General features: G+C 43.4%; 1 protein-coding gene across 4 annotated transcripts in view; it reads right to left on the bottom strand.

Annotated features, from left to right (window-relative positions):
* Positions 1 to 14909, bottom strand: part of CUL5 (cullin 5) — a 160490-nt gene that overhangs the window by 144281 nt on the left and 1300 nt on the right. For all 4 annotated transcript variants that reach the window (XR_004539837.1, XM_033948346.1, XM_033948347.1 and 1 more), the window contains exon 2: positions 2541 to 2650. Coding sequence is in view for 3 of the 4 variants with exons in the window: in XM_033948346.1 (XP_033804237.1) it covers positions 2541 to 2650 (110 nt within the window). In the remaining variant the exon portion in view is untranslated. The remainder of the gene's footprint in view (positions 1 to 2540; positions 2651 to 14909) is intronic.

Here is a 14909-nt window from a genome sequence, read left to right as displayed (position 1 = left end):
AGGATGACACCAAAACAAATAGTTGCTGTTCCCACCAAAAAAAAAGAATCCCTTACCTGGACAGAAGGCCTAATGATACCATGTTTCTGCCACATGGCACACCCCAAGAATTGGCATTCTCACACCCCATACTGCCATGGATCAATTCAATCCTGGGCCCAGTGCACACAGGACAAAGAGCCAGCAGCACTGCTTAGGTGCTAGTTCTCACAAATCCTGAACTTCTGGGCCTGTGGCATCATGTGGTAGAGAAATCATGGTGGCATGTCCCCTTCCTCATGAGAGGCTCCTGAGAAAATTAAAGAGTCATGGGATAGATGGCAAAGTTCAGTTGTGGATTAGGAATTGGTTATCGGATAGAAAACAAGAGGGTAAGGTTAAATGGTTATTTTTCTCAATGGAGAAGAGTAAACAATGGAATGCCGCAGGGGTCTGTACTGGGACCAGTGTTATTTAACTTATTTATAAATTATCTGGAACTTGGGACAAGGGAGTGAGGTGATTAAATTTGCAGATGACACTAAACCGTTCAAAGTTGTTAAAACAAATGTGGATTGTGAAAAATTGCAGGCAGACCTTAGGAAATTGGAAGACTGGGCATCCAAGTAGCAGATGAAATTTAACGTGGACAAATGCAAAGTGATGCGCATTAGGAAGAATAACTCAAATCGCAGTTACCAGATGCTAGGGTCCACCTTGAGGGTTAGCACCCAAAAAAGGATCTGGGTATCATTGTAGATAATACGATGAAACCTTCTGTCCAATGTGCGGCGACAGCCAAAAAAGCAAACAAGATCCTGGGATGGTTAAGACTAAGTATGTTATAATGCCTCTGTATCGCTCCATGGTGCAACCTCACCTGGAATATTGCATTCAATTCTGGTCTCTTTATCTCAAGAAATATATAGCGGCATTAGAAAAGGTTGAAAGAAGAGCGACCAAGATGATAAAGGGGATGGAACTCCTCTCGTATGAGGAAGGACTAAAAAGGTTAGGGCTCTTCAGCTTGGAAAAGAGACAGCTGAGGGGAGATACGATTGAAATCTACTAACTAAACTAAACCTTAGGATTGTATACTGCACCATCTCCACAATCATAGAGCTTGGCACGGTTACAGGAATTGGGATGAGAAAGGAACTCCAAGGAAAGGATGAAGATCGGAGGAAAGAAGAATGTTTAGAGGACTAGGATATCAAAGGAGGAGGGAGTGTTACATTTTTGAGAATAGCCAGGTCTACAAAATCCTGAGTGGAGTAGAATGGGTACAAGTGAATCGATTTTTCACTCCATCAAAAATTACAAAGACTAGGGGACACTCAATAAAGTTACAAGGAAATACTTTTAAAACCAACAGAAGGAAATATTTTTTCATTCCGAGAATAGTTAAGCTCTGGAACGCATTACCAGAGGTTATGGTAAGAGTGGATAGCGTAGCTGGTTTTAAGAAGAGTTTGGCCAATTTCCTGGAGGAAACGTCCATAGTCTTATTAAGAAAGACATGAGCAAGCCACTGCTTGCCCTGGATCGGTAGCATGGAACGTTGCTACTGTTTGGGTTTTGGCCAGGTACTAGTGACCTGCATTGGCCACCGTGAGAACGGGCTACTGGGCTTGATGGTCCTTTGGTCTGACCCAGTAAGTGTATTTTTCTGTTCCCCTCCCCATTATTTCAATAAGGACTTATGCCAGCCAGCCCAGTAAGCTGGGTAAAGAGGCTTCAAGCATCCTTCTGGTTCAACTTGGCTAAGGACTATGGTCTGAATTCCAGGAGCAATTGGTCTGAGAATTAGTCCCAACAAGCTGGGGGCAGGCAGGAGAAAGGGTCAGGCCTACCTAATTATCCGCAGGAAGTAGAAAACAACTGAAGTTTCAGCCTGCATCAGCCCTTATATCATGATGTCACTGATGTCTACCACATCTGCTAATAGGAAGGGATCTGGAATGGTCTAGTGGGATAAAGAATGTGCAGTTTTTCTTGGAGGTAAATTAACATTGGCTCAAGAAAAAGGGGGCAAAATAGTCTTCTTTACTACATGTTAAAGCTATATGGAAGACCTTTTAACTCATACTTCTGGGCAAGGGAAAATTCCTCATTAGTACATTCCTATACCTTTGCTGAGCATAAAAGACAACCTACTTTGCCATATTACAATACACAAGGCACCTATGAAGCAAGGATGGAGTATCAGCAAAAATGTTTCTGAGCTTTAAATAAGACGCAAAAAAGGCCACAACTTATTTAAATGGATTGTCTTAAAATTCTAAAATTGAAGTAATGAGCATTTACTGTCAAATATTCAGGATGGTACAAAATCTCATTACCCTAGTTCAGGGGTAGGCAATTCCGGTCCTCGAGAGCCGGAGCCAGGTCAGGTTTCCAGGATATCCACAATGAATATGTACTGCCTCCTTGAGATGCAAATCTAACTCATGCATATTTATTGTGAATATCCTGAAAATCTGACCTGGCTCCGGCTCTCGAGGACCGGAATTGCCTACCCCAGTTTATAGATCTATTTAAAAAAATAATAACATACTTACGAAAACAAATCAAACCACTGCTGCTTTGTGACAGATTCCTGGCGTAAAAGTTTCAGGACAATAGGTCGCATGAAATCCCACTTGTCTTCAAACTGAAGAGATCCTTTATTCTTAAACAAACAAACAAAAAAAATGAACAAGTTAATTTACATGGATGTGCACACCAACTGAAAAGATATTTTCCATTTCAATGAGGACACCCATAAATTTATTCATTCATTTTTTACTATCTATACCTTTAAATTTGAAGCAGATTAACTAGACTGGTAACTAACACATTTTTAGGATAAACAGGTAACATGAGATAGTGAAGCTATTTTATAACAGCAGCAAGATCAGACATTACTTGGATTGCTGTGTTCTCTGTACATGAGCTAGATGCACTGCCTTATTGATTTATGTTCTAATGTAGAGAACCTTCCTACTGCATTTCTCAAATGTGTGCTCTTGTACATAAATACATATATAATGGTGCTAAAATTAAATGAAAACAGTAGAGCTCCCTAGATGAGGAGTGTCTGCACATTCAACACTAATATAACCCTTTAGGTACTTCTTTCTGTCCATTTTGTGTGGTCCCATATTCTTGCATAAAATCTGTTTTACTCCTTGGGATCTTGGAAAACTACTACTAGTACTATTAATTATTTCTATAGTGTTACCAGACGCACACAGCACTGCACAGTCACAAAGAATAAGAAAGAATATTACAATCTAAATAAATAAAATACTTGACTTGATGGACCTTTGATCTGTCCCAGTATGGCAACTCTTATGTTCTTATGTAAATTTCAATATTTAAAAGGAGCAATGGAAAACACTATTTTTTTTTTGTATGAAGTAATTTAAATTCATTATGTCCTTCTTATGTCCTAGTCTGGAGTAAAGCTTCCATTTAACTATGATTCCCATGCATATTTAGTTTCCATTCAATTTAAGATATATTTTTATAAGTTAGGACAACTTTCTTGATAGACCAGTTCAACTTAGTGGGTTAGCAAAAAGAAAAACTAGCTGTAACTCCAATGGAGGACAGACAAAACCAGCAATTCTAGAATTTTTGGGGTGGGTGAACAAGGCTACATCAAAATATACCCACAAAAACAACAATTTCAGACACACACCCCTCCAAACTGCCCTGTGGGCTGTAACAACCCTATTAACAGATCAGATGCTAGGAAGGAGTGCAGCAGCCTGCCTCAGCAACTCTACAGGTAGCTAGAAACTCTACGGGTAGTAGAGATGGCCTCTGCCACTAGAAAAGCTGCCTCTTCTGAATCTTCAGCTACCAGCAGGGCCACTGCCAGACTCAGCCTCAACCCCCGAGACCAGGATCCAAACGCCACAAAGAGGGGGGAGGAAAACGCAACTGATACCGTGTGTGCTCTACATAAATGCAATTGATGTCTGTAGAGCCTCCACTAACACTCCTGATCAAGTCAAGAAATGAGCAAACAGTAGGGGAAAACCCCAAAGTCCACAGTTCAAGCAACCTGGCTGAGCAGGTCCCCACAGGATCCTTCTGTCAGCTGCAAACCAAAGTCTGCTCCTCTCACATAGGTTAGGCAGTCACTCGAGCTTTACTAGAACACAAAGAACCAAGCAAAAACCGCAAAATAACTCGCAAAAAATGTATTTATTCAGTTTTCTATATTGTTCTCCCAGGGGAGCTCAGAACGGTTTACATGAATTTATTCAGGTACTCAAGCATTTTTCCCTGTCTGTTCCGGTGGGCTCACTATCTAATATACCTGGAGGGATTAAGTGACTTGCCCAAGGTCACAAGGAGTAGTGTAGGTTTGAACCCACAACCTCAGGGTGTTGAGGCTGTAGTTTTAACCACTGCGTCACACGTTCCGAGTAGATCAAAGTTGCTCCTGCAGGCTTGCCTGCAGAAAAATAACTGACTGGGGACAGCAGGGAAGAGGAGATGGTGAAAAATGTGATTAGTAATTTTTTCAATGGACTCGTGGGAATGGATGGAAGACATTTGGTTCAGCATACCATCCCTACTGCACTGGAAAAAATGTTTGAGTTAAAAAGATGTTTAATCTTTCAAATTATAAACCGGATACTCCATGAAACTATACAAAATATTCAGCAGATGGAAAAATCAAAGTATTGCATATGCGCCAGAAAACATATAAGGAGAGACTGGAAGCCCTGAATATGTATACCCTAGAGCAGGGGGGTGTCAAAGTCCCTCCTTGAGGGCTGCAATCCAGTTGGATTTCAGGATTCCCCCAATGAATATGCATGAGATCTATTTGTATGCACTGCTCTCATCGTATGCTAATAGATCTCATGCATATTCATTGGGGAAATCCTGAAAACCCGACTGGATTGCGGCCCTCGAGGAGGGACTTTGACACCCCTATTCTAGGGTATATATATTCAGGGCTTCCTAGAGGAAAGGAGGGACAGGGAAGATATGATTCAGACATTCAAATACTTGAAAGGTATTAACTTAGAGCAAAATATTTTCCAGAGAAAGGAAAGTGGTAAAACCAGAGGACATAATTTGAGGTTGAGGAGTGGTAGACTCAAGAGTAATGTTAGAAAATTCTTCTTTACAGAGAGTGTGTTTGATGCGTGGAATGAGCTCCCGAGGGAGGTGGTAGAGAAGAAAACAGTGACAAGAGTTCAAACAAGTGTGGGATGAACACAAGAGGATCTCTAATCAGAAAATAATGGGTATACATTGAAGGAACCAAGGCCAGTACTGGGCAGGCTTGCACGGCCTATGTCCTGTATATGAACATTCAGTTGAGGACGGGCTGGGGAGGGTTTCAATGGCTGGGATGGTTAAGATGGCTGCAGTGAGCTTTGATGGAGACTCCAGTTGATGGAACCTAAGCACACTACTGGGTAGGGCTCTGGGTTTCTGGCCCAGAAATATCTAAGAAAAAGGACCATTTAAACTAGATAATTTATGGAGCATGTATGGTTGGGCAGACTGGATGCACCATGCGGATCTTTATAAACTGAGAAAAAAATAATTGCTTAAATACTTAAATAATATTTAAAGTATCACTAATTTACATTTCTAATTGGTTCACAACTCACTGATGAAACAACCAAAATCAAATCAGAATCACCTACCAAAGAAAAACAAGAAATTACAATGCAATATCAAAATAAAACCAGACAGAACTACACATGCAATACAACATAACCCCTTGAAATGAGCTATGAGAAACTGAATCTACTTTTTAAGATCTGCCTGGTACTTATATCAATGCACAATAGTAGAATCAAACGATTCACTTCCTCCTCTACTGCCTGTGTCTGCACTCTGCATTAAATTCTGCACAGTACATGCAGAATTCTGTGTGTCCTGAGGGGGTAAGGAATTCTGCACAAATTCTGCATTTGTAGACTTCCTCCAGGAGTATCAGTAGAGCTCGCAGATTCACCAATTCAGTTTGGCTGAATCGATTTGTTGTTTTGGGTTTTTTTTTTGGGGGGGGGGAACCAAGACTCGCCAATTTAGGCCTTTGCATGGGCTTTCTCTGCCAGAGTCCTTCCTTCTAATGTAAACTACCTGTTTCACAAAACAGGAAGTTACAACAGAAGGAATGACTCTGGCAGATGGAAAGCCCAAGAGCAGGCCTATGATGACAAGCAGCAAGGACTGAGAAGGTATGAATAGTGCCTCTGCTGCCACCATTGAACCTGGAGGGGGCACTGCTGTCACCACCGGACCCATGCAGGGGAGGGTTTGCTGCTTTCTGATGTTGCTAATGCCGACAGATCCAGGAGGGAGAGAGAATGCTGGACCTCCAGCAAGAGATACCATTTGACTGACTGAGGCTGAAGTTGGTGGAATGGGAAAAGAGAGTGAGCGCTGGCCATATGATGAGGGGCAGGGCTGGATGAAAGTGAGAAACACTGGACTGGGGGCTGGAGCTGGAGGGAAAAGAGAAGGGGAATAAGAAGGTGTTGAAACTTTGGCGGGGGGTGCAGGACCAGAAGGGAAGAGACAGAGATGGAAGATAGAGGTTGAACATGAAGAAAGAAGGGGGGTTGGAGGGAAGGGAAGAGTGTGGGTGCTGGCTACATGGGGTGGGGATGGTGGTGGTTGGAAGGGAACAGAGAGACAGTGCCAGCCATATGGGGTGGAGAGGGGCTGGAGGAAATGGAGAGACACTGGACTGAGGACTGGAGCTGGAGAGTAAAAAGGCAGAGAGGGTGATGGACCCTTTGGGAGGTGCTGACCCTTGAGGGGTGCTGGACTTGCAAGATGGGAAGGGAAAGATGGAAGATGGATGGTGAGCACAGAGACTATGTCAAACAGGCAGGAGACCCTGGTGAGTGAGTTAACAGGAGACAAACAGAAACCAGAGCCTGGGACCAACATGATTTGAATAATAAAATGATCAGACAACAAAAGATATAAAAATAATTTTAATTTTCTATTTTGTGATAATACATCAGATTTGAAATGTGCATCCTGCCAGAGCTGGTGTTAGACATGATCGTGACCTAGGACCTCACAGAGAGAGGAAAAGTCTTTTTTTCTTTGTTTACACTTGACAGCACCAGCGTGGGATTGGAGAGGACAAAGGGGAGTGATGTGAAAAAGCTGCAAAATAAGCCCACTAGGATGTTTGGAAAAAAAAAAAAAAAGCACCCAATTCAGCGAGAAAAACACCCAGGTGACAAGGGGTAGCTGGAGGCAGAGAAGGACATGATGTAATTCACGTAATCCATTTTTCTAGCTAATTTTAAAGCTACAGTATGTCACAGAAAGTAAATTAAATCAATTTTTTTTCCTGAATTGGGACAGTTCTAGTACACAGTGAGCTTGCTTGTTAACATTGAACTTTTAGGACTGATCACTTTCTGTAACCCTGAATATCTGGGATAACAGTCCACAGGATCGATGCATCACCTTTTGGTCCAATAACATGGCGGTGGTGGAGATAATAAACCAAGGTACTGAGAACATTTGTGCTAAAAGTGTTCAGTTAAACATTACAACCAGAGCTAAGCAGGTCCCTGGAATACAGAACTACATATCAGAGGCTCAGTCAAAAAGATGCTACTGAAGCTATGGGATACTGGCAAGAGCCAATCTCAAAACTGAATTAACATTCAATCTGGATAGGTCTTCCTTGATATGTTCAAGTTTAAACCTATAGCGAGTAAGGATCTGCTCCCTTCAGACTAGAAGTGCCATTTATAAGGACCTGCTCAGTAAAATACTGGTAATACAACTGATTGAAAATTAATTCTGCAGATTAACATTATACAAATTGCATTTTCTGCTCCAAGACTAGCAAATATGATGGGCCATATAGATAGCAGGTCATTTTTATATACACTGAGAAGTTACAAGGGCAGCATAAAATCCATATGGAGCGCTCCCAGGATTATCCCTTGATGAAGTTCAGATCTTATGGTTAGGGTAATGGGGCATGTTTTAGTCTAAACTGAACTCATGAATTTCATTAAGACAACTCATACTGAAACACCCAGAGGAAGTAGTGATCCATTTAAGCATTACTGACTTAAGGGCAGTAACCCGTGCTCCCTCTAAGCTGTGCATGTCCATATGGGTCAGAAAGGGAACACACACCCCTGACAACTGCATGTACAAAATTGTTGCTGGTTTTCTTTATTGTGAACATAGGCTGAACCACCACATCGAGTCAAGGATAAGAATTTATGCACATGAGCCAACAAAAATTAGAGAGAACACTGGCCGTGACCTCCCAATAGTTGATTAACATGATCAGAAAGGTCAATTCTCATATCCACAGTGAATAATGCAGAGACTACATTATAGCAGCAGGTCTCAGAAAACTGAAGTTCAGTACATGGCTTCTGTGGAAGTATGACTACCAGCATCAACAGACTGGGCATCAGCAGATTGTCTGGGTTTTCAGAGACCTGATAGCATGTATTTAAGAGAAATCAGCTGATATTTTATTTATTCATTCATTTTTCTATACCGTTCTCCCAGGAGAGCTCGGAACAGTTTACATGAATTTATTCAGGTACTCAAGCATTTTCAACACAATACAGTCAAAAATACACCATTCTTCAGTGGATGAAACTACTCTTCCTGCCAATACTGTAGTATCCTTTTTTTGTGCTATGCAGCTGACAGCCTGAAATGCAACCAAGTACTAGTCTGTATATGCTACATATAAACAATGATTTGGGACACCCAACATGGGCTGCTGATAGCGGTCTTGAGCTGAGCCTAGTCAAAATTTGGGACAAAGCCAGATGGTGATCATAATTGCCCAGTTTGATTTTTTTTTTTGTATTGGAAACCAGTTTGATTGCATAGTCAGTAGTATGAGACTGGGTAAATCTGAATTAAGAAGGTAAAGTGACTCAGGATATTTATAAATGATATTGCATTAATTAAAGCTTCATCCTGTTTGATTGCAAATATTTATTCATTCATTTCTAGAATATATTAACTGCCTTTATGCGATCCTGTGCGTCAGAGGGAACGTGCTACTGAGGTTGGAGAGCAGCCTGCGAGGTTCTTTAAAGCCGGCCACGATCGCAGGCTGCTCTGAAGAGGAGGATCAGCGGCGGCAGCAGTGAGAAAGGGCGGGGGGGGGGGTGTTCCCTGCCGAGGACGCAGGCAGGGAGAGAGCTTGCCTGCGCTTCCGGTTGGTGAGTGACAGTGGGGGGAGGGGAGTGGCCAGAATGTTCCCTGCCGCCGGGTTCTAAAATGGAACACGGCCACGGATCACACACCACAGCAGCAGGGATCACACTGTTTTAACAGCGCATGTGCCGGTAAGGTTTTATTATATAGGATAACAATAGTAAAATGACATACTATAAGCATAAATACAATCAATTAGGTAAACTTGGAGACACAAATTGAATAGCCAGTTTTTTTTGTTTATGCCTCTTCAGTAACTTAAAATTAGTTACATGTAAGCAATGGCTTAGCCATGGGTGGACTTGAGCCCCCTCCAAACCCATTAAATTTTGGCTGGCAGGGATGCCAGAAGACTGGCCAGCCAAATAAATTCCCTGCTGATCTGCTCCCCCTCCTCCTCACACTGTTGCAGTGGGGTGCATCATGCATGTTCAGTTCCCACAAGAACCTAGCATGCTTGGGAAGTCCCAGAATCAGCAGCCTCCTCAGTCCACATTTGCCCCCCCCCCCAAAAAAAAAAAAAAAAAAAAGCCAGAGTGCTGATTACATTTAAGTACAGTAGGTATTTCTCTACAGAAGGTTTATAATCTAAAGTGTAATTAAGGTAATAGAAGAGTTGAATGACTTGTCCAGGGTAACAGGAGTGTCTGAGCTTTAAACCCAGGCATCACAGATTCTCAGCCTCCACTTTATTCTTATGTAGTGTGGGATAGGTAGAATCCCAACTCCTTATGCCACAAGTAGTTAAACAAAGTCAAAAGTAAGCCACCTAGTTAATTTATAAGCCCATAAATACATAGGTATCTATTTTATACCATATAAAAAACATATATAATTATCATAATAAAGTTATTATGCAATAACTAAGTATGAAATCACATTGATACATTTATCAACCAATTTACTGTACATTATAAGAATATTAGGCCTTCCCACAACTACTTAACTAGATGTTTGTGAAGATTCTCAAATTTATTTCAAAGTTCCCTCCTAGTGACAAAAAAAAACCACAAACTAACCATAATACACATGAAACCAAAAACTTTAAGAACATAAGAATTGCCGCTGCTGGGCCAGACCAGTGGTCCATCGTGCCCAGCAGTCCACTCACGCGGCAGCCCTTAGGTCAAAGACCAGTGCCCTATTTGAGTCTAGCCTTATCTGCGTATGTTCTGGTTCAGCAGGAACTTATCTAATCTATCTGGGTGTAAAAATCTGGAATGACCTACCAGAAGCTATCAGGAAAGAGACAAACTACACTAGGGGCAGGATTCACTAAACCTCCAAACCGTGCACGATCCGTTTCCGTTTGCATGCCGGTTGACGAATTCAGTAAAGGCCTGCATGAAAATGGGGACGATGGTTAGCACGCCCCCTTACCCACGGCCAGAGCAATCCCCGCTCATGCGCACACCCTGACAGTAGTGACAGGAGAAGCAGCTTCCTGCCACTGCTGTCAGGGCTCAGCCCAGCCCAGATCTCTCTTGCCTGCTCCCGGACTCTCCTGCTCTCTGCCGCCATTCCCTGCAGTGCAAGCCCGTGGTTTTAAAGACCCCGGATCTCTCCTGCCTGCCCCCAGACTCTCCTGCTCTCTGCCGCCGTTCCCTACAGTGCAAACAAAGCGGGCCTGCACTGCGGGGAACGGCGGCAGAGAAAAGGAGAGTCCGAGAGCAAGCAAGAGAGAGATTGGGCAACGGCCCGACACACCAGCCCTGCTCGACATACCCTCCCCCCCAGGCCCCAATCTCTCCTGCCTGCCCTACTCCGCCCAGATCTCTCCCTCCCTGCAACCAGCACATCATGGTCCTCACCAAAACAATGGCCAATCAGGGACTTCCTTAGACTTCTCCAAAGGGAGGAGCTTGAGGCACCTCAGCCAATCAGGGACTTAGGCCTCTCCCCATGCATCAGATGATGCACCGGGGCGGGGCCTAAGGCCACTATTGCGCAGCGGCGGCCCAGGGAGCAGGAAGACTTTATTCCTGCTTCCGAAGATCGGCATAGGAGTAGGAGGGTTCGGGCACCCTTCCTGCTCCCAACTATTTCAAAGGTACCAGGGTGGGTGGGCCGGGCCAGACCACCAGGGCAGACCAGGGGTGGGCCGGAGGATGGGAGGCCTAGGAGCAGGAGGGACTGAGCACCCCTCCTGATCCCAACTTTTTGGTGCCGGGAGCGGGGCGAGAGTTGTGCCGGTCGCGGGGAGGGAGGTAGGGCAAGGGCCATGCTGGTCGGGGGAACGTTTTTGTGAAGGGATACATTTTTTTGACAGGCCTATCTGTCTTTTTTATTCATTTTTTTAATGGGGAAGATATTTTGCGTGTGTAACACACGCAAAATATCTGTGCCGTGGAAAAAAATTAAAAAAGACAGGCAGGCCTGTCAAAAAACCTGCAGACCTGTCTGCAGCAGTTGGGTTTGCCAGTAGTAAAACCTGACTCAAAATAGCCAAGTGTTAGTGAATCAATCGCTTCCTTTTTAGGAAGGACAGAGATGGTCAAAAAGGTGGAGGAGTAGTTCTCTATGTAAAGATCAATATCCAAGCGACCGAAATGCAAGGGACCTGGGGAGAGGAAGAAGCGATATGGATTGCTCTGAAAAGAGAAGATGGAACTTCTATCTATGTGGGTGTAGTCTCCGACTCAATCGCAGCAAATTGATAAGGATCTGATTGTGGATATCTAAAAGTTTGGAAGGAAAGAGGAGGTTCTGCTGTTGGGAGATTTCAACCTGCCGGATGCGGACTGGAATGTTCCGACTGCAGAATCGGAAAGAAGTAGGGAGATTGTGGATGCCTTTCAAGAGGCTCTGCTCAGACAAATGATGACGGAACCCACAAGGGAAAAAGCGATATTGGATCTGGTCCTCACAAATGAAGAGAGTATCTCTAATGTTCGAGTGGGTGCTCACCTGGGAAGTAGTGATCATCAAACGGTTTGGTTTGATATATCGGCTAAAGTGGAGAGCGGCCGCACGATACTTAAAGTCCTAGATTTCAAACGTACGGACTTTAATGCTATGGGAGAGTACCTGAAGAAAGAGCTGTTAGGATGGGAGGACATAAGAGAAGTGGAAAGACAGTGGTCTAAGCTGAAAGGAGCGATAAAAATGGCTACGGACCTTTATGTGAAAAAAATCAATAAAAACAAGAGAAAAAGGAAGTCGATATGGTTCTCCAACCTAGTGGCTGAGAAAATAAAGGCGAAAGAGTTGGCGTTCGTGAAATATAAAAAAAACCAAGAAGTGGAGAGCAGAAAGGACTATAGGGTAAAACTGAAAGAAGCCAAGAGAGAGATACATCTGGCGAAAGCACAGGCAGAAGAACATATGGCTAAAAATGTAAAAAAGGGAGACAAAAATTTTTTCAGATATATTAGTGAAAGGAGGAAGATGAAAAAAGGAATTGCTAGGCTAAAAGATGCTGGGAACCAATATGTGGAAAGTGATGAGGAGAAAGCAAATGTGCTAAACAAATACTTCTGTTCTGTGTTCACAGAAGAAAATCCTGGAGAAGGACCAAGATTGTCTAGCAAAGTTACACGAGAAAATGGAGTAGATTCTGCACTGTTCACGGAGGAGGGTGTTTATGAGCAACTTGAAAAACTGAAGGTGGACAAAGTGATGGGACCAGACAGGATGCATCCCAGGGTACTAAGGGAGCTCAGAGAGGTTTTGGCGAGTCCTATTAAAGACTTGTTCAACAAATCTCTGGAGATGGGAGCGATTCCTGGGGATTGGAGGAGAGTGGATGTGGTCCCTATTCATAAAAGTGGTCACAGGGATGAAGCAGGAAACTACAGGCCGGTGAGCCTCACTTCAGTTGTTGGAAAAATAATGGAAGTTTTGCTGAAAGAAAGGATAGTGTACTTCCTTGAATCTAATGGGTTACAGGATCCGAGGCAACATGGCTTTACAAAAGGTAAATCGTGCCAAACAAACCTGATTGAATTTTTTGATTGGGTGACCAGAGAGCTGGATCGAGGACATATGCTAGATGTAATTTACTTGGATTTCAGCAAAGCCTTTTATACAGTTCCTCATAGGAGGCTGTTGAACAAACTTGAAGGGCTGAAGTTAGGACTCAAAGTGGTGAACTGGGTCAGAAACTGGCTGTCGGACATAATTTGAGGTTGAGGGGTGGTAGATTCAGGGGCAATGTTAGGAAATTCTACTTTACGGAGAGGGTGGTGGATGCCTGGAATGCGCTCCCGAGAGAGGTGGTGGAGAGTAAAACTGTAACTGAGTTCAAAGAAGCGTGGGATGAACACAGAAGATTTAGAATCAGAAAATAATATTAAAGATTGAACTAGGCCAGTTACTGGGCAGACTTGTACGGTCTGTGTCTGTGCATGGCCGTTTGGAGGAGGATGGGCAGGGGAGGGCTTCAATGGCTGGGAGGGTGTAGATGGGTTGGAGTAAGTCTTAACAGAGATTTCGGCAGTTGGAACCCAAGCACAGTACCGGGTAAAGCTTTGGATTCTCGCCCAGAAATAGCTAAGAAGAAAAAAAAAAAAAAAAATTTAAATTGAATCAGGTTGGGCAGACTGGATGGACCATTCGGGTCTTTATCTGCCATCATCTACTATGTTACTATGTTACTATGGTGGTTAATGGAAGTCACTCGAAGGAAGGAAAGGTGAGTAGTGGAGTCCCTCAGGGATCAGTGCTGGGGCCAATCCTGTTCAATATGTTTGCGAGTGACATTGCTGAAGGTATAGAAGGAAAAGTGTCTTTTTGCAGATTGATACCAAGATTTGTAACAGAGTAGACACTGAAGAGGGAGTGAAAAATATGAAAAAGGATCTGCAAAAGTTAGAGGAATGGTCTAATGCCTGGCAACTAAAATTCAATGCAAAGAAATGCAGAGTAATGCATTTGGGGATTAATAGGAAGGAACCGTATATGCTGGGAGGAGAGAAGCTGATATGCAGGGACGGGGAGAGGGACCTTGGGGTGATAGCGTCCGAAGATCTAAAGGTGAAAAAAACAGTGTGACAAGGCAGTGGCTGCTACCAGAAGGATGCTGGGCTGTATAAAGAGAGGCGTAGTCAGTAGAAGGAAGAAGGTGTTGATGCCCCTGTACAGGTCATTGGTAAGGCCCCACTTGGGAGTATTGTGTTCAATTTTGGAGACCGTATCTGGCGAAGGACGCAAGAAGACTTGAGGCGATCCAGAGGAGAGCGACGAAAATGATAGGAAGCTTGCGCCAGAAGACGTATGAGGAGAGACTGGAAGCCCTGAATATGTATACCCTAGAGGAAAGGAGAGACAGGGGAGATATGATTCAGACGTTCAAATACTTGAAGGGTATTAACGTAGAACAAAATCTTTTTCAGAGAAAGGAAAATGGTAAAACCAGAGGACATAATTTGAGATTGAGGGGTGGTAGATTCAAAGGCAATGTTAGGAAATTCTACTTTACGGAGAGTGTGGTGGATGCCTGGAATGCGCTCCCGAGAGAGGTGGTGGAGAGTAAAACTGTGACTGAGTTCAAAGAAGCATGGGATGAACACAAAGGATCTAGAATCAGAAAATAAGTTTAAATATTGAACTAAGGCAAGTACTGGGCAGACTTGCACGGTCTGTGTCTGTATATGGCCGTTTGGTGGAGGATGGGCTGTGGAGGGCTTCAATGGCTGGGAGGATGTAGATGGGCTGGAGTAAGTCTTAACAGAGATTTCGGCAGTTGGAACCCAAGCACAGTACTGGGTAAAGCTAAGAAGAAAAAATTAAAAAAT

This window comes from Geotrypetes seraphini, chromosome 6 (genome assembly GCF_902459505.1).
Source record: "Geotrypetes seraphini chromosome 6, aGeoSer1.1, whole genome shotgun sequence".
Classification (NCBI taxonomy): Eukaryota; Metazoa; Chordata; class Amphibia; order Gymnophiona; family Dermophiidae; genus Geotrypetes; species Geotrypetes seraphini.
Note: the sequence above shows the minus strand (reverse complement) of the source record. Positions and strands in the feature narration are given on the sequence as shown.